This window comes from Caloenas nicobarica, chromosome 4, assembly GCF_036013445.1.
Source record: "Caloenas nicobarica isolate bCalNic1 chromosome 4, bCalNic1.hap1, whole genome shotgun sequence".
NCBI classification, from domain to species: domain Eukaryota; kingdom Metazoa; phylum Chordata; class Aves; order Columbiformes; family Columbidae; genus Caloenas; species Caloenas nicobarica.
Genome location: NC_088248.1, coordinates 21,965,530 through 21,992,454, shown reverse-complemented (window position 1 = coordinate 21,992,454; position 26,925 = coordinate 21,965,530). Strand labels below are relative to the sequence as shown.

Sequence of the window (26,925 nt, the reverse complement as noted above, 5' to 3'; positions counted from 1 at the left end):
TTCTGCAATCTCTGTGTTCTCTTGGAGGTCTAGGAGAAGACAAGAGAAAATCATGAGTGGAGCAGCACTAAGCCAGGTTCTGTTTCTTTGTAAGAACAAGCAGGTTCTAGAAAAGGGTTCAGCAAAGCCCTGTTTGCTCTAAGTTTTCTTCCTAATACCTAAGATTAGTGCCTGGAAATTTCACACTGGGCTCTTAAGTAAAAGAAAAATGGCTCATTTATTCAATACCTAAATACATAATAGGACTCTGTATTACAAGTTAAAAAAAATAATTATGCATTTAAAGTCTCTGGGGCGGGGGGAATCATACCATAATAGAAATAAAGCTAAAGATTCACAAAACCTTTCATCATCTCATAGCTTCTATTTAGAAAAGCATACCTATACACATTTAATTCCCATTAAGCGCTGTTCTAAATTGAACTTATACATAATTCCTACTACTGCATTACGCTAATGGTAGTAAGCCCTGCAGCTGGCAATACCTAAGCGCTCACAGGCATTTAATAATATCTAGTAGCAACAACCAAAACATCCCTTGCAGATGCCTGAAACATGATGAGCACATAGGCCAGGACAGAATAAAAGTTGTGGACTCCATTTCCATGAGGAAAACCAGCTAATGGGATCAGTATAGCAATCTTCAAGCTGCTGAGAAAATCTGAGATCATGCCACTAAGTGCTTGTGAGAAATATAAATGTGTTGTAAACTGTCTCCCATATATTTCCACTTTTTCTTCTCAACTTTCCTATTTATAATTAACACCTCTCTTTATCTTGTTCATTCTGAATATCTTTGTTCTTTTCAAGTTAAATTATTTAACACTATCTCTTCCTCTCATTTAAGCTCCCTTTATCTTGTGATCCCCTCTCCTTTATATTGAAATCTCTCCTGTCTAAATGCATAATCAGATGACATCTGCTACTATGGAACTTAAAAATCCCAGCACATTCCCTAAAATAACTTAACTGTGCGGTTATTAGACAGTGAGGTATCTTGTGCAGGTAAGAGGCTGGGTACACAAAAGAAATAGGGTCCATATGGCACAAAGGGGACCCAATGTCTCAGCATCAGTTACAAACCACATAAGACTGATTGATTGTTCATAACATGACTCCTGGAAACGTCCAGAACCACTCCTGCATCTTTGCAGACATGAAAACTGGTTGTTGTTCACATAGTCCTGTTGATTTCAACAGATTACCTGTGAGCAACAAAGATTTGGTGTCATGTAGCTACGCATGTCATTAAGCTTTTATATTATGCAGAAGGAAGCATGAGGGCCTTTAGAGGCAGGAAAGCATCTGGAAGCCCCGAGCTATGTTTGCAATTGAACAAAAATGAAAATTTGGTCATGTGAAGTCAGAGACAAGCTAAATTCTCATTCCTGTGCTGTGTCTAAACCACAGCTAAATATATTCCAAAATGGTTTTGTGGCATGTAATGGTACAGAATACATGTACAGGTGTGCCAGACCATTCTGGGGTCTGGTGCAGTCCCTGTGGTTAATTAGAATATATTTAGTATCTGTATGGTAGCCTGATGAGTAAAGTGAAATGTTACAGGATATAGTTTTTAGATTACAGATACTGAATTATCCCTCTCTCGTACTGACCCAATGCCTCAATATGGATGATAAATTGCCTTATAGCAACAGTGATGCTGTCTTGCAAACAGACTTAGGACAGGCAAGAGCCCTGCCAGTTACACAACACACTTGTGTTTTCTTCCTTCCTGTTCTGCACTGTGGGGCAAGGCTTATGGAGTACTCTCTTATTTAAAAGCAGTTACAATTTAATCTATTTTGTCTAAGAGACCTATATGTTTACCACAATAATTGAAGAACAGCTTTTAAACAAAACTAGTTAAAATACAGGGTGTTTCAAAAAGATGGATCAAATTTCATGATGGCAACATGATACGCAAGAATTTACAAACGGTTTAATGAGTTATCAAGTTTTAGTAACCTTTTTTATAAATGCTCTATGTTCCCTCCACCTCCTGTATGGACAACATCAACACAACGGTTGAATTCGTCACAAACACCTCTCAACTGGGTCCATGTTTTTGAAACACCCTGTATCTTTGCACCAGTCTTTCAATACACAGCTTAGAATATTTGCATTCGATCTTGAAGATTACAGAAGACAACACCACAAGAATCCATGTATTTTGTAACTCAGTTGGCAAAAGACATTTACAATGAAGTTCAGATCTCTTGGTAACAGATTTCCAGGTAAAGCATCCACTCAAAGCAACAAAGCCTTGTTAAAGCTTATATTTTTTGCTTATAGACAAAAGTCAGCCTTTTCCCATGAGATCTGTTGACCATCAGCAAACCTTTAGCTTTTATATATATCTGTCTTCTAATACACAGTGAAATAGCTCATCCTTTACAGGAGAAACAGGCTTGGGACTGTGCACAAGGTGTGACTTTATGGAGGAGAAAATGAGAAGAATCTTCCAGAGCCTGGGACTGAACCTGAGGTTTCTAACTTTTGCCAATTGGATTTGCTGTGAGCAAACATCTGAAACTTGTTGGTAAAATGAACCTAGAATTAACTTGGGCACTGGGCAAGATTAGAAATTCATAATCAGTATCTGCCTGCAATGAGTGCTTTCCTGAATTGTGCTGAAGCTATTCGTGCCTTCTAGCCCTGCTGGTGCAGAGTGAGGCCTCTGCATCATATAATGAACCCTCCTGGCCAAAACCGCCAGGCGGGGGATGCAAAGGCTCCTGCCCATCTCTGTTAGGACCTCCAGGGCTGCGTGTGCATTCACATCTGCCTGGGCTCCTGTTGTGTCCAGAAGGCCTGTGCTCTTGCTAGTGTCCTTTCAGAGCCACATAGGAAAAGATCTAAGCACTCTGTTCTATGAACAGTGCAGATGAAAACCGTGTTGTACAACTACGGCCACCTCACCTGTGAATGAGTATCCGCACAAAGGTTTAATATAATTTATATGATAAACATTAACTTTACACCTTTAGTTGATTCATCTTATCCTTCCTGTGCAGCAATCAAATCTTATGCTTGTTATAATCACAGTTTGCTTTAGAAGAACCGGTGTTATGCATTTACTTTCTCCAAAAACTTTTGACCTGTAGCAGTTGCACTGGCAAGTGCAGTGTGGTTTCACAATTTTGCATTTGTATCTGAGAGCAAGGACCAATACAGACTCCAGTAAACTGTAGTAAAGTAGTGCAATGCAGTAGTAGTGAAACTTCACATTTTGGATCCCCTTGTGGGGGATGTGTACATGATGTATACATGTTTACACAAGCGAGCCTCACAGGACACACAACAATATATGCTTCCTGAAGTAACTGAGATCACAGCTGAGCTTTGAGCTATAAACATTTATTTACTTGGTAGCAGAGAGCGTGTGGCAGGGCTATTCTTTGAAGCCTGAATATATCCACAGAGACCGTGAAGTATGAACTTTACCTAAATATTCAGAAATCACAGAGCAGAAGCGCTGTGTGTTTGAAACCTGCTGCAATAAGGCAGCCGTGGCAGTGCTGGTGCGAGCAGCCCGGTGACGGAGCTTTCCGAGCTTTATCATTTCCCTGTTAATGTGATTTAGAGCGAGGGGGTGGTGGCCGGGCAGAGCTGGGCTAACGAATCCGGCGGGGGAGCGGAGCCAAGAGGGGAATGGGGAATGGAAAGCGCAGGTCGGGCGCCAGAATGAGGTTTTTAGGATAGTTGGTTTCAATGGAGGCGGATTTAACGCTGGAACAAACCCACCGACCCCGGCACTGTGTGTTTCGGGAGGGGGCTCGTCCGGCGGGCGCACGGGACGCACGGCGGGGGGGGTGAGTGGGGAGCTGTCGGCAAGTCGCGATAGGCGTTTCTTTTCCTGCGGGCAGGGCAGACGCCTCAGAACCGGCTCGGGCCGCACAGGCAAGCGGCTTCTTACGGCAGCGAAGCGACACAGGGGTGAGCTCCGAGGCGACGGTGGCACACCCGCCCCCCGCCGCGGGAACGGGGCACGGCGCGTGTGTGCAGGCGCGGTACGCGCGTGGCGCGGCCGTGGCCGCCTGCCCGGAGCTCCTCGCTTCCGCGGCACCGGTTCCGGCATTTTAACTGTCAATATTTTCGCTGTAAACGGGCTCCTGCCGGCCCCGGCCCGCGCCCGCCCTCGCAGCAGACCGCCGCCACGGACAGGGTCGCGGACGCGGGTGGCGGAGGGAGGCGGCGGGACAGGGTGTGGGGGATGGCGGGTGCCCGCGCGCCGGTGAGCGCACACCTCCAGCCCGGCCCCCGCCACGTGCCCAACGGCCGTAACCGCCAGCTCGCGCGCGCCCGCCCTCCCTCGCGTCAAACGCCGGGCGCCACGCACTGTACCGAATGTTGTAATGTACCAAAACGGCGCGCACGCCCACAACTGCCTGCCGCGCCACCGCGCCCGCCGAGCTCCGCGCTCGCGGGGGCCGCGCCGCTCGCCGGGACCGGCTCTGCAGCCGCGCTCCCCGACCCGCACGGCGGCGACGGCGGCAACGGCGGCGTCGTCGCTCCCCTCCACTCCCCCCCGCCAGCTCCCGTGTCACCGCGACTCGCGGTGGCACACGGGCGCCCCCGCCTCGGCGCGGGGATGCAGCGCGGGGCCGCGGCGGGGGCGACCGACGCCGACAAGGGGACCGGCGCTGTGGGCAGTCGCGGCGGCTGCGTGTCTATTAGGAGGTGCGTGGTAGTGATGGCGGCAGTGGGTGAGACTTTTCCTGTCAGCGGATCGGGCTGGTCCTGCCGGCGGGCGGTGGGGCTGCACCCCGCCCCGGCGCTGCGCCGCACCGGGCCGGGCGGCGGGCCACGCCATGGGGCTGCTGGAGCGCCTGCGGAAGGAGTGGTTCATCCTCGGCATCGTACTGGTCATCGCGGTGGCGCGGCTGGAGCCCGCCGTCGGCGTCAAAGGGGGTGAGTCCGGCCGCTGCCCCGCGGCGGCCGCTTTGCCCCGGCAGCTGGGCGGGCGGTGCGGGGGGCGCCTGCAGGGGTCTCCGGAGCCGCCGCCCGAGAGCCCCGGCGCTCTGCGGGGCCCGGCGGTACTTTGTCAGCTGCCGCCGGCCAGCGCTGACCCCACGGCGGGGTTGGATCGTGCGGGCCGGGCCCGGCGCTGCCCGGGGTCGGGCCGGGTGCCGGCGGCAGGGCGGGGAGCGAGCCGCCCGGCGGCTGGAGGCAGGGGAGGGTCTGCGGGCCTTTCTGCAGGCACCCCGGGCGGAGGGTGCCGGTGGCTTTGCCGCCGGGGATGCCGAGACTCGCTCGGGTGCCCCTCGGCCATCAGGGGCGTCCGCTCAGAAACTTTGAAACTGGAGTTCCCGAGGGGTTCGGGAGGGCGAGCGGCAGGGTGCAGCTCCTCGCCTCGGCTTGTTAGGCAGTCGCTGTTTCTTACGTAGCCAAGAAGTATTTCGAGGTGGCTTCCCATGTGTAGCTTTGCTAGGCACTGCACCAGGTGCTCGAATGATATCCTGCTCTTTTTGGATTAGTAGTAATGAAAACTGAGTAGCAACTTGCTTTGAATGTACTGCTGTTAAGTGGTAACTTCAAGAACTCTAAGAAGGACATAAAGTTATTTCAGTTCAGTGTCTGCCATCTGCAAGCTTCTCGAGAGCTGTAGCCTAATGTATAGTATGTTAAAATTTCAGGGGCTGTATTTAAGCCAGATGTGGGGTTTTTTTTTGTTTACTTTATAATAACATACTTGTATTTTAAAGCTAGTTTTCTTTTTGGTCCTGTTTTACCTCCTCATGAAAGATGAGGGAAAACAGCAAAAATTATTGTGTGCAAAACGGTGCTAAGTGCTCACAGTAAACAAATCAGAAGACAGATCGGTCCTTTTCTATATGTTGAAGTCTGGTAAGTTTCTTCTAACACGAGTTAATGAAATACCCAGTGTTACTTTGAAATAAACAGTGTAAACAGTGTATCTTTAAGTGTATGTGCTGGCAGTGTCTTCTGATTAGTTTCTGTTGTAAGGTCGGTTCCAGATGTTCGCCATCTTCAAGAACTCTGAAGGTTTAAGGAAAAGAATGTAGGACAATATAATTCATTTAGCAATTCCATGTTATGGGAGGGAAAGAATAATCTAGTTGTGCTTTTATGTGCATAATTTCTTTTTTTTCTTAACAGAGCTGAATTTTAAGGATAGACAGCTTCTCACTGAGTAGCCAACTTTTTTTTTCCCTCCCTTAGGTTCTGGGGGAAAAAAGTGAATTAAAAATGTCTGTGAATATTTTCTGTGGCAGCTAAGGCTCCAGTGCTTCGTGGAGCTCAGGGTAGGCAAATTCCTGCTGTGCAAGGATCCCTTCTAACATCCGTGTGCTGTTTTGCATAGGTGAACAGGACCCACAAGGAGCTTCTTGAAAGATTGTGCAGATCTTAAAGACAACTTTAAATGGATAGTATCGGGTGGTTTATCCCTTTTTGGTTTGATTGTCATGCTAATTGTTAGCAGCAATCTGGGAGATCCTTTTAACTAGAATAAGAGAGATTTTTTTCCTCAGCTTACTTCCTGCATTTTATGGTGGAGCACTTCATTTAATTATTCTACTGCAAAGATATGTCAAACATTGACATGGTATTGTTCCTGGGACAACTAGCTTGAAAAAAATCTCATGAGCATTGATGGAAATTCGTGAGTGTGTGTTCCCCAAAGTGCTATCCCTCTTCTGTAGCTATGTGATCTCAGTGCTCATTTTAAAACCGGGAAAAAAAAAGAAAAAGGTGGAGGACGGGAAATATCAGCATATGAAAAAAAAATTAGTTTGTCATCTTCCAGCTGACAAAACCATGCACTGTAATTTGCAGGGCTTTACTGAATGGTATGGATGGTCCAGTATCTATACCAGTAGATTATTGTGACACAGCTTACAGAGATTTGTGCTGTTGCCACCTTCAGGGCATAAGCCAAGCCCTTTTTGTGTGTTTTCCTATTTGATGAATGAGCCTATTTAGTTTCTTTGTGAAAAGAGCTTTCCTGAACAGTCTTTTGCACAAGAGATGGAGAGGCTCTGTTCTGACCAGAGTTCCTTGTGCTGCATGAACCTGTGACTGCTCTAGTGGTAGAGGCTTCTCCTGTGTGAAGGAGTTCAGGTAGCTCAGTGAAAATCCCTAGGATAGAAAAAACGAGTCCTGGAAGAACCTCTGTCCTAGCCAGACTAACCAACCAACTGCCTGTGTGCCCAGTGTGTATGTGCATTTACATATATGCCTTAATCTTCTAAAAGATTAGAAAAAAAATATAATTATCTGTCTATTAAAATGATATATTTTTCTGTATAACTATATGTATTCTTTTTTCTTTTTTCTTTTTTTTTTTTTTTTTCTCCTGGCTATTCAGTTAACATGCCATAATTTTGCAACTAGCCATGTGCTTTGTTGCAATTTTAACTCTTGCATTTCCTGGCTTATTTTTACTTTATGCTTCATATGGGTTGTCTGGTTTTGGTTTTGTCTTTATCACACACAGTTTTATTGTCTCATCAGAGTCCTCTCTGAGAGTAGGATTTGGGTTTAAATGACTTAAGATGCAAATTTGAGTAGACTTGGTATATGATCAAATCCCTTTAATTTAAGGATCACTGACCTCGCTCCAGTGTGACCATCAATGTATCATTCATCTGAGAGCAGAAAGGATCTTCTCTTCTGGAGTGTTGAGTAAAGGCTCGCTTGTTTGCCGCTGCAGTTTTGCCCATGACAACTTACTGTCACTTACAGAGTTAGGATATTACTTTGCTCCTAAGTAGACTGCTAATCTTTTCTTCCTAATAAAATAACTGACTGAATGCTTGTGAAAAAAAATTAGTATATACATTTTGCACTTGGTGTCTTTGAAGGCAAAGTGGATTAAGATTATCATTTTTATAGGAGTGTAAAAAGTATTTTATTTTATTCTCCCTGAAAAAAAGGTATATAAATAAATACAAATGTAAGCCTTAACACAGTGGAACCCGTGGAGGTGCAGGCATCTGCTCTTGCTGATCTCACGGCAGCAGTGTGTCTGAAATGTGTTATTGTAGGGCTGGAACGAACCATTTTGCCATAGCGCTGTTGTGGGGGAATGATGCAGAATTGTATTGTCCCAAGGAAATAATTGTAAGGTATGATTTTGTTTCCTCTGTGGAGGTAGCTAGACAGGTGTATGTGTTGTGGGGGAAGAAGTGAGAGGTAGATAAGTGAATGATGTCAATGGCCTTGTAGGGCAGGCAGCTATTAGTTTTGAGTTTGCTGACACTATGTGGGTACCGTGATGACAGAGAAAAGCTCTGGAAACTTGCTTTTTTTCACATTTCCAGAATTTACTTATTAGCTCCCAGTGGCCTGTAATCACAGCAAACAAATCTGTGTGACATCGTAACTTGCTCTCCACTCACTGGTTTGGTTTTATTTAAAAATGAATAGCATGCTTTCTGTAACTTAATAGAAACACCACACTTTTAAATAAGGCTACTTTAATTAGATTTTATCCAGGTATTCTTCTAAATATTCTCATTTACTTTGATGTGATATATGCATATCATTAACTCTATGACTGTAGCTGACTTTGTTCTCTGTCTGTATTTTTTAGGACCCTTGAAACCAGAAATTACCATAACTTACATTGCTGTTTCAGCTATATTCTTTAACAGTGGACTCTCCTTAAAAACTGAGGTACTGTAATTTTTCTTTGCTTAATTATTTTTTCACTTTAAACATTTTGTGTTGGTTTTGATCAAATTAAATGTAATTGGAATATTTCATTACTATGCTGTTGTCGTTCATGCTGGGTTAACTATGGTTAACAAGAGAAGATAAATATTATATATTTATGGAATAACCTCTCCTTGATTTCAGAAAATTCTTCACAAAGTAGTGAACATGATAAGAAGGAGAGCATGAATAAATTTCACCCATCTATAGAGAGTGGGTTGCTTGACTTTGCAGGGCTTTGACTAAATGGAAGTGTTGTGCACAATTTTGAGACTGGATCTACACCCTGGATATGTTCCAAACCTAAACCAGAGTAAGACTCAGGAGAATGCTAGCACCTGCCTTCTGCTACCCTTGGCTTCTGCACTGCTTAGTTGAGACACAGGCCAGAAAACTGTGTGAATTCTAAAGCAGAACTTCATAGGGAACTAGGCAGAGAGAGGCTGTGTGGAATCTTCATGCCTCTGTAGGACACGAAGAGAAGATCATAGAATCATGGAGTCATTTACGTTGAAAAAAACCTTTAAGATCATTGTGTCCAACTCTAAACCTAACACTTCCAAGTTCACCACTGACCATGTCCCTAAGAACCTCATCTACACGCCTTTTAAACACCTCCAGAGACCTCGACCACTTCCCTGGGGAGCCTGTTCCAATGCCTGATAAACCCTTTCAGTGAAGCAACTTTTCCTAATATCCAATGTAAACCTCCCTGGGCACAACTTGAGGCCATTTCCTCTTGTCCTATCACTTGTTACTTGGGAGAAGAGACTGACACCCACCTTGCTACAACTTCCTTTCAGGTAGTTGCAGAGTGATAAGATCTCCTCTGAGCCTTCTTTTCTCTAGGCTAAACAGCCCCAGTTCCCTCAGCTGCTCCTCATAAGATTTGTTCTCCAGGCCCTTTACCTTTCACAGAGAGATATGAGCTCTCTCTTCTTCTCTCGTTCATCTCGCCTGCTAGTCTCCTCTGTAAGTGAAACTGTGTAGGCTAGTCACTACAGGATTTAAGCAAGCAAAGGTCTGGTGACTTTAAGTTACCTCATTGGTATACACAGGAGAGCAGATGGTAGCAACACAGAAGGGTTCCTCTGCAGATGCAAGGCCAATATACAGGTACTGAGTCTTGGCAATCTTTTCTTATAGGATATTGTTGTGGACAGGTGGACTAGAAGTGCCTACACTTTGCATGTTACAGATATTGAAACTTGTTGTACATATTGTGTTGCACACTTTTCAAAGAGGAACAATCTAGGAGTAAGAAGAGATCAATGGGAAAACCTCTTAGTGATGTGTAGAGGAGGCATGGAGAAAGGAAATTATGGCTACATGCCAAGAACAGAAGGAGCAACCAGAGCTGAAGGAAAACACTGCATGTCTGCTGGTCTAGTTTCTTGATTCCTTCTACACTATTAGCTGTGCTAAGAGGTGATGTAACTCATATGTTGCATGATACTAATGCCTAAAATAATGATTGTATTGTCCAGTAATACGTTATCTTCTCAGCCGACTGTGATTTGAATGAACAGCATGCATTCAACAAAACAAAGTTTCTGTACCTGTATCTTGGTGATAAAGTTCCAAATGGAGGTGGTGTCTGAATTGATGTCAGTCATCTCTTTCTGTGTCTGCAGGTGGTTCTGGCACTAGGGCCTCTAGTTCTGCTGAGGCATGGTATAAGTGAAGTGAATAACTTCAGTCAAATCTGTAGCAGCTATTTAGAGTCTTGTGGTCTTATGGGGAAGCAGGAAGAACCACGTTATCTATTTGCCTGGGACAGTAATTCATCCTAATGGAAAGGGACTGTGGAGAGGCACTTTCTTCCACAGAGAAGAGGACCTGAAACACAAAGCCTGAGTACTACTAATGGAGTGGAGTTTTCTACTTTCAGGATTAGGAATCTTTGCATGCAGAGGGAAAAAATGTAAAACTTCCCCTTTCACTAATTTGGGTCCTCGAAGCTTTGTAATTTCAAAGCTACTGTGAGTGAGAGTGAAATAAGCAGCATTATCAAAGTCTTGGTTAGACTTTCAATGGTAGTGGACATCTAACCTCTTCCAGGTAAGGTGACTAGACTGACAGATTCTTCAGCAATGTGTCATGTCCCTCTTGGTGCTTGCATAACTTTCTTTCATCTGTGATTCTAAAAGCAGTATATTGATGTAAATGAAGTTTTTACAGGACCTGATGCTTATGACAGCTAGCTAGCTATTTTGGAAGCGTCAGCTAGGACTGGTGCTGTACATCCAGCTTTATGTTCCATCAGGAAGCTAAGCCTTTCCTGAATTTCTGCCATGGGGGTAGAAGATGAAGAGGAAGAAAAGCATTTCACTCATTGTACCCTGTGCTATTACTTTCTAAAATGTATGTGAAAAACAATCCTTAAACATGTTAGGAAACCAGCTCATGATGTTATTAAAATACTTTGGGGCATGTTTTAATTGTTTAAGGCACAACCGAAAGTTGGTGTTGTTAGTCAGTAAATATCTATTTTTATTAGATTGCAAAGTAAGTTGTTTCTGCTTTTATCTTTCTTAGTTGTTGACCTGTGTGTCAGCTGTTCTACCTGTTAATTTATTAATGGAGGGCTTCTGATAAGTCTGACAAGATTAGAAAAAACTGATGCTCTTTTAAGGTTACACTGCTGGTTTTGCCTGCTGTGAAAGTGCATGCTCAAAAAAGTCGCTAACATGCATTCAGTAAGCATTTCACAAAATAATTGGCGGTGTTCAGGGACAGCCTGTCTGTGCCTGGCCTCGTTACCTTTTCAAATCTAGAGGTGACTGAGGTCCTCTTACATTTGTAGAAATAGTCTGTATCCAGGAATGACAAGAACATTTGATTGCACCTTCATATAATGCTCTTTCAGTTTTCAGTGACTGGATAACTTGCTCTTTTAAAGGAAATACCTCCTGTAGGGCCCCAGAAATTAAATCACATGTTTGAGTTACCCATTTCAATGACGAATTCGGTAAGCCACTGAAAACACTGTTTGCTCTGTGTGGGTATTTGCCCAGAGGAGTCCTGCTGTGACCATCTCAGCATGACTGGATGGCAACAGAGACCCACACTGACCAGTGAGGGGCTTGGATAAGCTCTCTGAAAGGTCTGAAATACTGGGAAAGACAAGGTAACGTGTTCTACTTTGTGTGCAGAAACTGAGTCATAACTAGCAGCTTCCAGTAACATTTCTGAGATTTCTGCTTTTTTGAGGGCTATTGTGACAGGACATGTTTTTGGACAAGCCCTTGTAGATTGCTGAAGAGGGTGAAGACTGTTTGCTTCAGTGTTTGTTCTATGATAATGCAGTCTACGGAATAACTATTTTAAAAGACAATCACTGGAGACATTTTAACGACTGGTAATTTAGATCCACAAAGGCCTGTTCCACTAGTACGACATTCCTTCATGTGATAGGTTGGCTATGTTGTAAGCGCCTTCCTTGTTCTCTGGAAGCTGTAACTGGCCTTTCCCAAGTTTTTGTCTTGGATTTTGCTTTTGAAAGTGTCACACAGTTTTCTTCAAATCATCTGTTTTTAAGACATTTTCCAATTTTAAAAATATTAATTTAAAAGGGAAAATGGGCAGTAACTGTGAGATACTGAAAGAATGCCATGTTTTGTATGATGCCATTCGTTCCACTGTCCACAGTTCTGTATGTGTGATGGTGCCTAGGTTAGGGTGCCTTCAGAGATTGGTCAACTAGGAAATTGGGGGCTGAAAGAAGTCACTGGCTTTGATTTTTCTCAATTGTATTATTTACTTTTAGATTGTATCCGTTTATATAGGAATTTACAGGTATCTTTTCTCACACAGGGTGTGTTTCTACTACTAGCTTTTTAATTTGTGCTTTCTTTTTGAGATAAGATGAAGTAGCACTACAGCGAAGCTATTCCCAATGCTATACTGTGATGGGTTATATGTGAAGAAAGCCTGTTTTTTCATGCAGAGTGAAACTAGCCTGCTTGAGAGCTTGCTTTTTTTTTTTTTAAAAAAAAAAAAACCACCAACAACAAAACCTCCCACCCAAACAAACAAAAACCAAACAAACCCAAACAAAACCAAAAACCCACACACAAAAACTGAAAAACCCACTACAAAAAGTTGCTTCATTCAGTTAACTGAGCACTGAATGCAATTATAATTTTCTGGTACATTTCAAGTCCATGTTTTCTACAACTTTAAGAATAGGCTAAGAACAGATGTGTATTTTTTACGGAAGTTTTTTTCCCTAACCCAAATTTGGGGGATACTTTACTTCTTTTAGTAATATAAAAAAGGACACGATGCTCAATTGCTGGTATTTCCAGATGTATAATTACATTAGTGTACATTTGGATAGTTGAAAATGCAGTATTTGGTTGTGTTTCATAAAAGTTCAACTGTTTTGAAGCTCAGAGAGGGTGGCATTTGAAGATTGGCTGCTGCATTATTGTACATGGAAATGACATTTTTATTTATTTTACTTTAATGCATCTAGCATGTCAGATAGCTGGAGAATCCTAGCAAATTACATTTTGACTAAAAGTACCATCACTACTTTTCCTCTTGTGTTGTTTACTTCAAAAGAGTGCAAGTTATTTTGAGAGAGAGGAAAAGGATTTTTTTCTTCCTAACCTATGAGAGTTGAAATGAGCCGAAATGTATAAGCTGCTTTCCTTGTACTGAAAAACTATGTGGAAGATCCTTGGAGTGCCCAAAAAGACAGAAACAGAGAGGCACTTAGCTAACTAAAGAGTATATTGTGTATATACTTGATCACCTCTCTGGAGTGCTCTTACTGCCTTTGAGGAAAGACACTAAAATGATTATCTTTTTTCTCAGTCTCCAGTGGTGTTTTGCACCTTATTTCTCTGAATTTTGTGGCTTAGTTGTTGTTAGCTGGTTATGGTCTTGGTATTCTTTCTTTGCTATTCTTCATCAGCCTAATTTTTTTCTGTGAATTTCCTATCTGTTGATACAATAAATGAACAAAATCTGCTACAGATTACCTTGCTTTTTACATTCGTTAGTCTTTCCTTAAAAAAACTCACCAGAGATGTTGACAGTTTGTGATGTAAGCATCCTTTTTTCATGGCATAAATAAGAAGCACAGTTTGTTGCTCTCTTTAGACTAGAGAAACCTGAAATCACGGGGACACTACAAGTTTCCCTTCCTCTTAATATCAGCAGTCAATAAAGTAAATAGGCCATCAGCATAGTTAACACAGGTTTTGAAGCAGTGATAAAGTGCTACAGCTGCCTGCTGAAAAGCTGCCGTTATGAGAGCTACACCATCATTGAAGTGGTGGACAATTCTTTTGGAAAAATGCCCAGGAGCAGACACAGCTTTTATGTTGTCTGGATGTACTTCATTATTAAAGAGGAGATCAGATGATCCCTAAAGGTGCCTTTTTGACTTGCACTCTCTTTGTATTATAAAGATGATCCTAATTTTAAAAGCACAAACATGATCTTAACTTCAGCTGGTATGACTGCAACTTCCTCTCTTCTTTTTCTTTTGCAGGAGCTGACAAGTGCTTTGATGCATGTGAAACTACACCTTTTTGTCCAGATTTTTACACTTGTGTTCTTCCCAACAGCGATATGGCTTTTTCTTCAGCTATTATCAATCACACCTATAAATGAATGGCTTTTAAAAGGGTATGTTTAAGCATAATGGAGTGAATTATATTTCTAGCTGCCTTCTTAAAGGGCTGCTTATCCTGCAATGGGTGTTTTAAGACTTATATTGTGAACAATTTTGCCAGTTGTTTTTGTGCTTCAGCATTTTGCTGTTGAAAACACAGTACACGCACAAGATTATCCTTTCAGGAACCTGGTCTCATTTTTAGAAAGTTGGGTCAATTAATTTCGTATGTAGGGAGCTTGCAACAGGTTAACTTGCTCTTTCACAAAAGACAGCTGAAGTGCTGTGCTGAGTCTCAAGAGGGAGGAAAGAAAGGGAATGCTGAAGGAAAAACATAAGTTGGTGGATAAATACGGTGTATGCAACATACTGGTGTTCCATTTTGTTTTTAAACAGTCTGTATTGAGCATCTCTTGCATGTGGCCGGATTTGGGTTCAGTATCTTCTCCTAGCTAAATTTTGGGAAAAAATATTAAAAAGAGTGAAGTTTTTGTAGGAGGAGAACTTTGAGATAAGCAGAAGCTATGTTACCATGAAAACAATGTGTTTTAAAACTTTAGTTTACTCTGCCAAGTTGTGCTTCCAAAGCTGTATTGACAGTGCAGTAGTGATAGATGTTATGAAAAAAATAAAAAGCTTTTTTCAGAATCAAAGGTAAATACCTAGCACCATGCAGCTCTACTGGAATGTTTGAATGCAAAAAATTGAATTATTTTAGAAAACTACTCAAAGAATCCCCATTGTTTCTTACTGCTTGGTGAAACATTGCTTGGGTAGAGTTCCCTCTATTAAAAGTGTAATGATAAAGCTGCTCCTGTATACATTTTTACAGGGCCTAAACCTAAAAGAGTGTTTCATTTTGTTTTTAAGAGGCTTCTCCAGGTGTTCCACTGAGTGTGAAGTGCTCCAAATGATACTGAGAAGGTGAAATTGAGACATAATTTAAAAGTTAGCACTGTTTTGCTTAACAGTATTAGTACATCAAGGAAATAACAAGCTTGTATTACAATGTCCACTTGCATTCGGCTGTTCATAGTAAAGGTTATCCTTTATTGTGAAGTTTTTTCTCAGCTGGAACAGAGACATGATTTTCCACAGTTAGCCAAAATTCCCTCCTAATCCATGGGAGTCTCAGTTGCCAAAGTGGAGGGGGCAAGAGACTTTCGTGCTTTTTGTTCCTTGCAGCACTTCTTATCCTTTCTTTCCTATGCCTCTTATGCCACTTTGGTTCTTAGTATTTCAGGCATGTGATCTGTTACATGCAGATGTATATACATGCACACCTGTGAAACTGAGTGTAAAACTACATATGTACGTGTTTTTTAAAAAGACGACACACATGTATGTGTATCACCCTAAACCAGCCTCATTTTTCATGAAGGCATGTCTGCATTTTACTAGTCTGCTAATATCTTTCTGCATGTTTCAAATTGCCTTGCAAGCACTTGCTCCTTGAGTGCTACTTGTTTTGGCCATGTTTTATCTTTCAGTGCATAACTGTGTTTTATTGAGACTTCATTCAAAGAATGGTCATATTGGGGAGTTTAATGAGGGTTATCATGTTTGTTTGAAATAGTGATTTCTTGATAAATACTGCTGTTCAGGACACTCTCAGAGTAGCAGCCATTGTGTAGCTCTGTAGGCATCCACTGCAAAGGGAGCCTGCTGGGAGCTGTACCTTCAGTGCTGTGCAGATGCAGAAGAGGCTGAGCTCCATCCCAATTCTAGGATAACACATTTTAAAGCAGGTACTTGCTTGTCCCTATATGGCTACGTGAAAGGAGAGTGAGGAGCAGATGTGAGGAGCTCCCTGTTCCTTGGATGCTCTGTGTAACCAGAGATTCATCCTAATGCACCATAGCTGTAGCTTTTATATCCTGGAAACACCAAAGTACCCTAATGAAAACAGCGGGGAATGAAACAGGCTTTGGCAAAGCTACTTCCTCATCATACATGTTTAGCACAGCTTGTAGTGGGAACTGTTTGATAGTCCTAACAAAGACCTGGAAAAATATGGCTTCGGACCCTACTTCAGATGTCTATAATGTATCAGTAGAACAGGTATTATTAATACTTATTGGCATTCAGCAAGCATTTGAACCCCTGATGTTTGTGGTTAGAGCATGGCCTGAACCAGTAGAATGTTTCAGGTGGTTCTTATCTATAGTAATCTGTTGGCTATTAGAGGAATTTGTTTGTATATTGGTAGTGTTACGTATAGTTGATACAAAGGAAGAAATAAAAGTTGACAAGTTTGTGTTTCAATACACCTGATTAAAAATATTTCTATTTAGTGTGTGCCAGGGTTTTTTGTAGATTAATCTTTTTCCTATGAAAAGTATTTAAAACCATAACTTGATAATGATTTTTATTTTTTTGAATTTCAAATTTATTATTTTAGATTTGAGAGGGTTCACAGAGTTTGTGTTATTAAACCTTTCTCTTATAGTGTGGAAAATCCCTGCCAGCTGAGATGAATGCACTTGCACACATTTCATACCTCTCTGGATAACTTTGAACTTAATCTACCCCTTATTAGTGCAGGTGAGAAGTTCCAGGAGCTCACTGTGAAGAGACTACATAAAAGAGAGAAAACAATATCACAGCTGATGTGGAGGATGGGCATCAGAATTGCCATGTGTTCGTCTGCTGTGTATTTTCATATATATTTGCAAACTTTCCATGCCATTTCTTTTTCCTATATTTCTTTTCTTTTCAATATGAGCTTATCCTCCTACATGCTGACAACTCTGCTTCCATATCTTACTTCACTATAAACTGAAGGTACTATATACTTCCAAGGTGGTGCTTGCAGCTTTGTGATTGGATTTATATAATGCTTACACCAGTTGCCTCTTTCCTTTTTCCACAGTGTCTGTCACTGACAAACTGAGTACTTTTGTCACTTACTTGTTTCTTTTATTGAAGCTTTTTGTATACTTGCAGCATATCGATTGCACTACAATATGCTCCCTGTTGTTTGGCTGTAATACTTCTGTTTGCTATAGCTTTTTGATGCTGCGTTTCTCAGGGATGGAGTAACAGAGTTATGAGTATGAAGTAGTTCACCACTAGTAGTTAATTGTTCTGAATAAGAATACTGTCTCAAACTATAACGCTTGAAAACATATGTTGATTCCATGCTTTTAGGGGTCTCACAGACTCTTTTATTTCATGCCTTACTGTTCCTTCTGAGTCAACACAGCTTTTCTTCAGAAGGCCTATTTTATTTACTGACAAGTTTAATTGTAATCTGTTATGGTATGCTCTTGTTGGTTTTAAATACACATTTAATACAACTAATTTTTTGTAATAACCACTTTTTGTGGACTGTCTTTAAAAACAAAAGAAAGCTCGCAATTTTTTCTCATACTTTGCAACAGCATTTACTTTATACAATGATACTGTCACTGCACAGACAATGGAAAAAATGACAGATAATAATGTTTTTAGACTTCTAAAAGGCAGGAGAAAGCTTTTGATAATTTTAACAGGAAGTGAAAACATGCATAAAAATGAAACATTTGATGGCCTTTTAATGTTCAGGAAACAAAAAGCTTAATTGTGTGTGGGTGTTTTATTTTTTTTGTTTTGTTGAGGGTAGAGCTTGATGAAAAACAATGTATAGTGGGAATCTGGAAGAGCACGATTCTTCTTGCTCTTCTACTTCACAGTAAACACTGAACAGCTTTTTCAAGAAAACAGGAGTTTACATCCTTATTTTCTTTTTTCCAAATAGCTACAGTTGTCTCACAACACAGTACAAACTTTACTACATCAGGACACATGATGCAGTTATCTTAGTGACAGATGTGTAAATATCTTTGTGAATGGTAGATGCAGCACTACAGCTGGGGAAATGGAGTCACAGAGAGGTTAAGTGCTCAGGTTTTTAGATGGTGACACAACTCTTCACTGTGGTGGTTGGTAAGAGCACAGAAATCCTGCCAGCTGGTACAGGGCTGTAACTAATGCAAACTCACTGGGTTGCACAGGTGATAAGATGATTGTTTCTACTCAGCTATTTGGTATTTTAAGGTTTTAGGTTGCATAGTGTTTGCATCATGTGAGGAATTTAACATTGCTTTCTGTTGTTTTTAGCTTGCAGACAGTAGGCTGCATGCCTCCTCCTGTGTCTTCTGCAGTAATTTTAACCAAAGCTGTTGGTGGAAATGAGGTGAGTTTTCATTTTGTTCTTGAATGCTCTTTTTAAACAGAAGTTCAAACAAATATTTATTTATGATTAACTTGTGGCACAACACTGACTACAATGTGATGCTATTGTGGTTTGTAAAAACTTTTAGAATTAAAACTTGGGTTTTGTATTGGTTTCAAACAAGGGATGTAGTCATATGTTATCTGCTGGCATTGCTCAAACTGAAAGAAGCTCAGTTTTCTGAGGTGATAGAAAGGTTTCTGATAGAATTTTGTGTTAGGAGACTTCTGCTTGTTGCTGCACTGTAATTCCTAAATGTATGATGTTTATATGCTGAGCACTAGTTATTGCATAGACCATTAGCTTTGTGGTGAAAAACTACCCTTGCAGTGGTTGTTTGGATGGTGTTTAGTATTAAAAGGCCCTATAGTAGGAGTCCCTGAAGCTTGAAGCTGCAAACATAGCAAGTGAGATGATGGTGACACAAAAATTAATTTAAAACTTATATGAGACTGCATGAAATGAAAATTCCAGGAACGTGGAGTTTGCTGATGATGACGTAGTATAAAGTTCTCAACAGACAGGAAATGGCAGAATTGAAGTTTTTTGTTCAAACTCTGGCCATGTTATACTTCTGCCTTAAAATGGCATGTGCTGATGTCATTTCATACTCTATCCACAAAAACACTTGCTATTTTCAGGAAGACCAGGTAGACAGCATTTTGGGGGAAATTAATCCAGGAGTGCTAATTAATGAGGTTGTTTCCTTTAGATCTCCTTCCTCGTAACTGCTGAAGGTGGGTGAGACCTAACAGGTGAGGAAGGGAGAGAATAATAGTAAAAAGAGATGGGTTTTAAAGCTAGGGCTATTCTGGAGGGTTAGAGCCAAATCTTGATTCAGCCATAGAGCTCCTCTGTGAGATTGGGTGAGTCACTTCAACCACATTTTTTAAATATGGCCATTAGTTGTGTACTTCTCATTTTCTGAGTTCAGACTCTTGGGACCGATTAATGTCAGCTTTGAAAACACATGATAGCACTGAAATAGATTGAAGTTGTACTTTGTACTGACAAAGTGCTGTTTAATTGCTGTATCCTCTGAAGAGAGACCCAAAGCATCTCAAGTCAAGCATCTCCAATTACAGGCAATCCTGATGCACGCCGCTGTCTCCCGGTTTGCTACCTGAAAACAAGAATCATAAAATTGTCTGATGGAGGTGCTGTGGAGTAATTAGTATAAGGAAATAATTTGGGTACATAATAGTGAGCAACAGAGAAATGAGAAGTTTTTTAGTTATGATTCTAGATGTAGGTGCTGTAAATTATACAAAGATGCCATATAGTGAACAGTGAGGATGAAACGAAGTACTGAATGAGCATTCATCCAGTGTTAGCACTATCTATCCAATCCTTAGAACAACCAAAAAAATCCTCTGGAAAAAAAGGAGGTGTGATTGGTTTGTTGAAGGCAATACCATAGAACATTTGTGTGCAGGAGAGAGAGAGAGGTTTTAGTTTCTTGACTGCTGGAGTTCACTTTTATATGGTAGTGTTCTTCTGGAGTAGTGAAGGTGTGTGTGTGTTTTGGACCAGCTGAAAAATGGAAATTTTCTATCATGTGAGGCTTGTGTAAATAATTGTATAAGTGACTGACAAAGTAAGCTGGAACCTCTAGGTCTTCTGTACCAAACTGGTGTTGAAGTAATGTAAAAATTCATACTTTGATAGTGTTTTTTACAGATAGTTGCAGATAGCAGAGATGGAGTGAATCAAGAATTGGGTCTTGGGAACTGAGTGTTCTCAGTCAGGCTCTAGGAAGGTATGCAAAAGAGGAATACTCTTTAAACATGCACAGTGTAGAAAAAGTGTGTGGCAAATTTATTGTCAAACTTGAGCAAGTTTTCAATGCAAACATGGTTTTGGAATCTGATGCTTCTCTGTCATTCACACTATTGCTATTTTTTCTCTTGAAGAACAGCCAATCACATTCCTCATGCCAGAGTAGAAGACCCTCTCATCCCTCCTCGTGAAATTTCGTCTAAGCTGTCATTAATATACTTCTTTTTCTGTTAGGAGCAGAACAATGCACTTTTTACCATTTTAATTTTAAATCTGATACACAAAGAAGAATTTAAACCTGGGAGTCAAATGGAAATATAAAAGACTGTACTGTGAGAGCATTTGTTCATAATAGTGCTGCTTAAGCTGCTTTTCCCTCATCAAGCGTGTATCCCTTACCTAGAGAAACTGATTTGTCTGAGGGTGTATCTACACTGCATAATGCAATATCAAGATAAATGGGCTTGCTCAGAAGCAATATGGTGAAGGAGCTCCCCATGAACTGATTATTCTGAGAAGTGGCCTGCTCCTGTAGGGTACAGGTACACCTTGAATGAGTGGTCCGAAGGCCTCTTTGGATTTCTTGAAACACAGCACATGAGAGCTGTGGGAGTTGACTGTGTTATGACAGTGTAGAGTGGTTTAGGTTTTCTTTATCTAAGTAGAACTGACTATTGAATGTCAATTTGAACTTGGGTTATTCCCAAAGAAATGCTGGACACTATGGTAGAAGTAATACTCAAGTGGGGCTGAGGAGACATGGGTTCTATTTTTAGCGCTATCATTAACTTCTTGGGTAAAACAGAGTGGGGTGTCATGTCGCTGGGGTTAGCAGTAATGGATAATGGCTACTTCGTGAAGTGTTTGAACATCAGCGCTGAAAAACCTTATGTAAGAGCTAGAATTTATTATTCTGGGACGTGGTGGTGAAGTATTTGGCCAAGTGCTTAGAAAGAGAGTCTGTGTCATTAAAAGCTGCTTGGATGGGGGATTTTGCTGCCTATCAAACAGAAAATTTGGTTGTGAGATGATAAAAGGAAGATATTTTTGTTAATCTTAAAAGGATTTTTTTTTTTTGGTACATGCCTGAGGGCACAAAATAAAATGTTCTGGTTTTGTTGTCTAAGGAAGATGTGGTCACTAAAGCTGATCTAAGAATTCCAATTAAGCTGTGTTCATCATTGAAAAAGTTAATGTTGTGAGATCGTAAGTACAAACCTAAGTAAACTAAGAATCTAAAATGACAAATAATAAACTGTCAGGGTTTAATAGCAACTATACAATCTACTAGTGTTTGTTTTCCTGATGCTTCAAACACATGGTGTATAAAAAAAATGTATCTAAGCTTTAAGTCTTCTTGATCCGTGTATAAGAACACAACAGCTGAACAGTTATTCAAGTGTGCAAATGTAAAATTGTCCAAAGGAAAAATAAGTGTTTCTTCTTCCTGTACGTGATTTGATCACAAACCCTGTGATCTATACTGCTTTCAAATCTCTGGTCTTAGCAGCTGATAGGCATGCGCCTTCCAAACTCTGCCACCTTAGCCATTTGTATTACTTTGCAGTATGCCTGGTAGATCAGCAGGCGGGAGCTGATTTTGGTGGTTGGTGCATTCCAGAGGAAATAAATCTTTATCAAAAGCCCTTTGTCAGCAGTAGCCTTCCATTAATAAGGGAAAACAATCAAGCCAGTTAGCACCTTTGCCTGCTGTAGCTGGGGTGTTACCGTGGGGAGAGGCATTATATTTGGAAACCAAAAGGCTTCCAAGCCTTTTGTTGTTTGAAGGTGAAAATTAACATCTTCATTTAGCTCTGATGTGTGAGTGATTGGGTGGCTTGTTTTAGGGAACTGGAAAGAGCCTATTTCAGAAGTCATAGGGATTATAGGGGAGAAAAGATTTTTGTAGCTTTATAAGAAAAAAATGGAAAGACAGCAAAGAGATAATCAGACTGAAAACTAGTTGCAGATTTTATAGGTGTACTGGAATTTTTTCTGTAATCAATGGACAAGAAATCCGGAGTTGCTATTAGCAGAGTGGAAGAACAAAATAATCTAGTTGTAAAGAAAATAATGGAGTGACTAGTTTACTTTCAGTACTGCTTGTTACATGAGACTTAAGACAGACTTTTCAAATCTCATTTCCTTGCATATCACCATTGATATCAAAGGCAGCAGCAGAGGAGTTTAGTTGTTCAAGGCAGTGTTTCTGTAGCACTTCAGAGTAACTTTCGTACTACTAGTGATATTGGTACCACATATTCAAAATGTCTGATATGCAGAATTGTAAGATGTTTGCCTGTGATTGTTGGAAGAATATATGGTTGAGAGAAAAATTTTGTCTGAAGATCTGCCTATGTAATCCAGACTAGTATCATTCTATGGAGAGAAGTGTTGGTAAAAGAGAGGTGTAAGTGTTGAGGAGGTAAGCTCTCTGTGCTTTCTGAAAATCTTGGCTTTTGGAGGAGAGGAAAATGATTAATGGCTATTCTTTGTTTTGTTCTGGTGGAAGGAGCTGTTCTTGCTGTGATGAGCAGAAATACGACTTGTCTAGTAAGGCTACAGATTTACACCTGTTGACTCTTGGACCCATTTTTTAGATTTCTTCAACTCCTCTCCCTGGTCTCTGTATGATGTGTGGTTTGTTCTCAGCTCTTTCAACTCTCGTTTCTTGTCTCTGTTTCTCCTCCTTCACTCTGATTTTTTCCATCATTCCTCTTGTGAGCCCTTCCTATATGATTAGTTAACTCTGCAAATGACTTTCTAAGCCTATTCCTAGCTTTTGTTGCAAATATATTTAGTTTATTAGCAAAGCCAGTTTCAAGCATTGAATTTGGTTTGATGCATATGAGGCCCTGTGTGGACAAAGAAATGTTCATATGTACACTGGCAAAAAATAAGGAGGAAACACCATGAGGAATCAATCTAATTTTTTATTTGGTGATATTTTCTCACTTACTTAGTTGTTTCTGTCATCAGTAAGACTTAGGAAGCATTTTGGTTTGTGAAGAGGACACTCCATGTAGTTAAAAAATCAGAATGAAAAACAGAAGGCCTCACTTTTGTTCTTTACTCTTGTTGAGCCACGAAGGGTTGCAATTTTAATGACGTTATAGTGTCTGACAGCACTGAAGGCTTTTTTGTGTCACTTTTGCCAAAAAGTCTTGTAGTTTTTTGATGAAATTATAAAACCCTATTTCTTTAAAAGTCTGCTTCTATCTATTTCTACGAGAGAGACAAATAAATGTCAGCATTTCAGGGTGCTCTAAAGACAAACTTATTCAAAGCTTGGAGATCCTCAGACAGAAATGCTGTAGAGATGCTAGATATTACTACAAAGTATTCAGACAGCAAATGTCATACTCTCCTTAAGAATCAAAGTGATGAAGAAAAGAGGTTGAAAATTAGATCTATAAGTCTATTATCAGTTTGGGAGAAAAAACAATTTGCGATGACTTTTATGGCAGCTTAATGACACATTTTTAAAAAGTGTAACATAACAGGCAATGGCTGTGATGGAATTGTACAGATAAATCGTGGCAGACAGTTCATTTTATTGAACAACACTTTGGCTATTGTGCTGTCTCATACACAACAAAACCGTTGAGGGTTGGTTTGTTTTTCAGTTAAGCTGTAGCTTGTACAAAATGTCTTAAGCAAGGCGATGTTTTATTTTTTTTGCAAGTTTCTTGTGGTTCTGCTGTGTCTTTTGTGAAACAAGGTGTTGTGTGTGCAAGACAAGATTTTGAAATATAAAATAATAGACTATAATGAAGAAAGCTAGAAAGCTATTTATGAAATTAGACAAAGTAAGGCAAGAGTTCTAGTATTGACTTTTAGATTTGTTTTTTTGAAGCGGAGGTAGAGCATAAACCCAAATATAAATTTACAAGAACAATAGCTATCATTTCTGGAAAAGAATCAAGGGAGCATAGTAACATTTTGCCAACAAATTATATGCAATAATTTTAGGTGTTTTTTTTTTTTTAAATAAAGAGCTTATGAGTTCTTACTGAGAAATAAACACTGGAAAATTCCTTTGTGAGTGGTGTGGGTTTTTTAAGTAAAAACAAAAAAGTGAACCCTAACACTACTGTGAAATCGCAGGAAAATATTGATTTCTCTAAAAATATCTGAAGTTCTTTGAACTGTGTATACATGTACATTAACCTTAAAAAAATACAATGAATAAAAAGAAGAACAAGGTCTAATGGTTCGTGATTCATACACTGCTACACTAGTGTATCAGGAGTGTTTGCCCTTGGAAGGTAACACATGAACGTTATGAAACAAAATCGTTCATCATCTTCAAATAAACTATATGTGTCATGATGTATAATTGTCTTGTATGATATAGTGTTTTCTTTTATACATATAAGTCAAAATTTACAGTAGTGTTGTCTAAAATTTGATTTCCAAATTGCACTTAATATTTTTTTAGGTTTTGTTTATGAAAGGGTAAGTCATTATGTTCTATTGTTTTAAAATTTGATACTGTAAAAGGAAAAAAACCTATAATGATTATTTTTAAAAAGTTATTTCCTAAGTAATAAATTTTGTCTGTCCACACAGATGAAATAGTTCTAGATGAAAATGTAATTCTACCATTAGATACTACACTGAACTCTCTGGGAAATGTATGTGGGTGTCAAAGGACAAATTTAGGGAAAATGTCTGTACTTCACATGTACAAATATAAAGAATTAGCTGTGTCAGTGTAAGCCTTGTATGTACATAGGAGCTGTTGTGCTATTAAATTCACCCACTGTATTCTAGTATTACAGTCTAATTTTTAATGTATCCTAAGAGTTTTCTTTTATCATTACTGTGCTTTGAGCAGATGGTTTTTATTGAACTATTTATTGACACTTAAGGTTTTTTCCTTCTCTGAGTGGTGAGTGCATTTTTATATCCATCAATACATAGGAGTAGCCCAAATTATTACTTACAATATGAATTTCATCACTATAATGTGTCTCAGTTGCGCAGGTCCATTAGATATCTCTAGAGTTCCTCATCATCTTCTCAAGTCTTCTATAACCCAAAGCAATTGTGGAATCTTCTGGGTTTTTCCCCACTCTCACTGTTCTCCTTTAATTTAGCACTAGTAGGTCTAATACAGATCCACTATGAAAAGTGTTCAGAATGCTTCACTGGAAGCAAATTCAAGCTAGCAGCGAGACTTCTGAAATCCCCATATTTGAGCACCTCACCTCAAAACTCCTGACTTCAGTTTATACGAAGTTTCAGATTTTCCCAACACCTTTGCAAAGCAGTTGACTTACTACCATAAGGTGTCAGTGGCTGAGTGAGACTTGCCATAAAAGATTTGGTTTTGGCCCTGAGTTCCAATACCTATAACTCGGGTGCTCTCATATGGCTCATATAGCGTCCAGTGGAAAAAAAAAAACCCTTTCCTACTCTCCTGGGAGCCTGAGAGATTTTTTTTTTTTTTTTTTCCACATTGTCATGAGTTCCTGGGATTGTGTTTGATGCCTCCGGACTGTGGGTATAAACCCAATAGATCTCCATTCTCCCCTCTCCTCACCAGTCACTGTGAGGGCCCTGTCTCTATCCCTGTATGAGTTTGGAAAAAAAAACCAACCCAACAAAAACCAACAAAACCAAAAAAACTCCAACAAACCAACCCCACCAAACAAAAAACCCTCTATCTCACTGAGCTGATAAGTTAAGGGTGAGATGATAGGCAGAGACTGTGTGGAAGAGATTACAGAAATGCAAAAAAATATATTGAATCTCTTAACTATGCAACTTTTGATGAACTGTAAGATGTATGACACTGAACTTGCAGCCTGTGCATGTTCAGCCTTCTCAAATCAGGAGTGCTTGTAGCAGCTCTGCCATAATCTAGGAAGCTGTAAAATCGCCTGTTTAAATTCTGCTAAACTGCTTGGGCTGTGGCTGGAAACTACCTGGAATCATCACAGCTGTGTGCTTTTCCAACTATGTTTGCCCGACTGTCCTTCATGAGACTTTGTAAGTGTTTTCAGATGCTTTGCTGGCACTGTTCTACAGTGCTTGACTGGGGAGATGAGTATTTTTGTCTGCTATGGGACACTCAGTGACCCTGAAAGCTGTTTGTGGCTTAAAGAAGCCAGAACAGTCAAGTCGTCTTGTGCTCATGCTTGACAAAAATGGCCTTTTAAAGCAAGGTGGTTTTGTATTTGTCCTGGTCTGCAGGTTAATTCAGTGCAAAATTATATTGTGCAAGAGCTTCCTTTATTTAGCGGGGAGTACTGTATGCGTTACCTATGCAAAGCAAGCATTTTTAATTGTTTGAACAAATCGGTAATAATTCTGTTAAAATATTTGCAGAGAGTGGGATCTACAGTTTCTGTACGCTCTGATGGTTAATTCTTAAGGCTGTTTGAAAGAGAGATTGAAGATATTTTACTAGCGAAGGAGGTATGTGACTTGTTCTCCCCCAGTCTTTGAAAGGAAAGGCTATCTTTTGGAGAGCAGCAAAGACTGGAAATATTATTCTGAAGGTGACAGCTTCAAAAAGTTACAGCTGATTTGTTTGCAGTGCAATGTTTCATGCAGACTTAATTCTACTGAATGCCTGCATGATGCCAGCATTCACAATGGAAGGGTCTTT

At 40.4% G+C, this 26,925-nt stretch overlaps 1 protein-coding gene across 4 annotated transcripts in view; it reads left to right on the top strand.

Moving 5' to 3' along the window:
* Nucleotides 1-4,761: 4,761 nt before the first annotated feature.
* The window catches only part of SLC10A7 (solute carrier family 10 member 7), a 151,459-nt gene continuing 129,295 nt past the window's right edge, over nt 4,762-26,925 (top strand). For 3 of the 4 annotated variants that reach the window (XM_065633719.1, XM_065633718.1, XM_065633717.1), the window contains exons 1-4: nt 4,762-4,914; nt 8,561-8,643; nt 14,189-14,325; nt 18,413-18,488. In XM_065633719.1, coding sequence (XP_065489791.1) covers nt 4,815-4,914; nt 8,561-8,643; nt 14,189-14,325; nt 18,413-18,488 — 396 coding nt within the window. In that variant the 5' untranslated portion in view covers nt 4,762-4,814. Of the gene's footprint in view, nt 4,915-6,186; nt 6,270-8,560; nt 8,644-14,188; nt 14,326-18,412; nt 18,489-26,925 lie in introns of all 4 variants that reach the window. The other variant, XM_065633720.1, reaches the window with a different exon arrangement.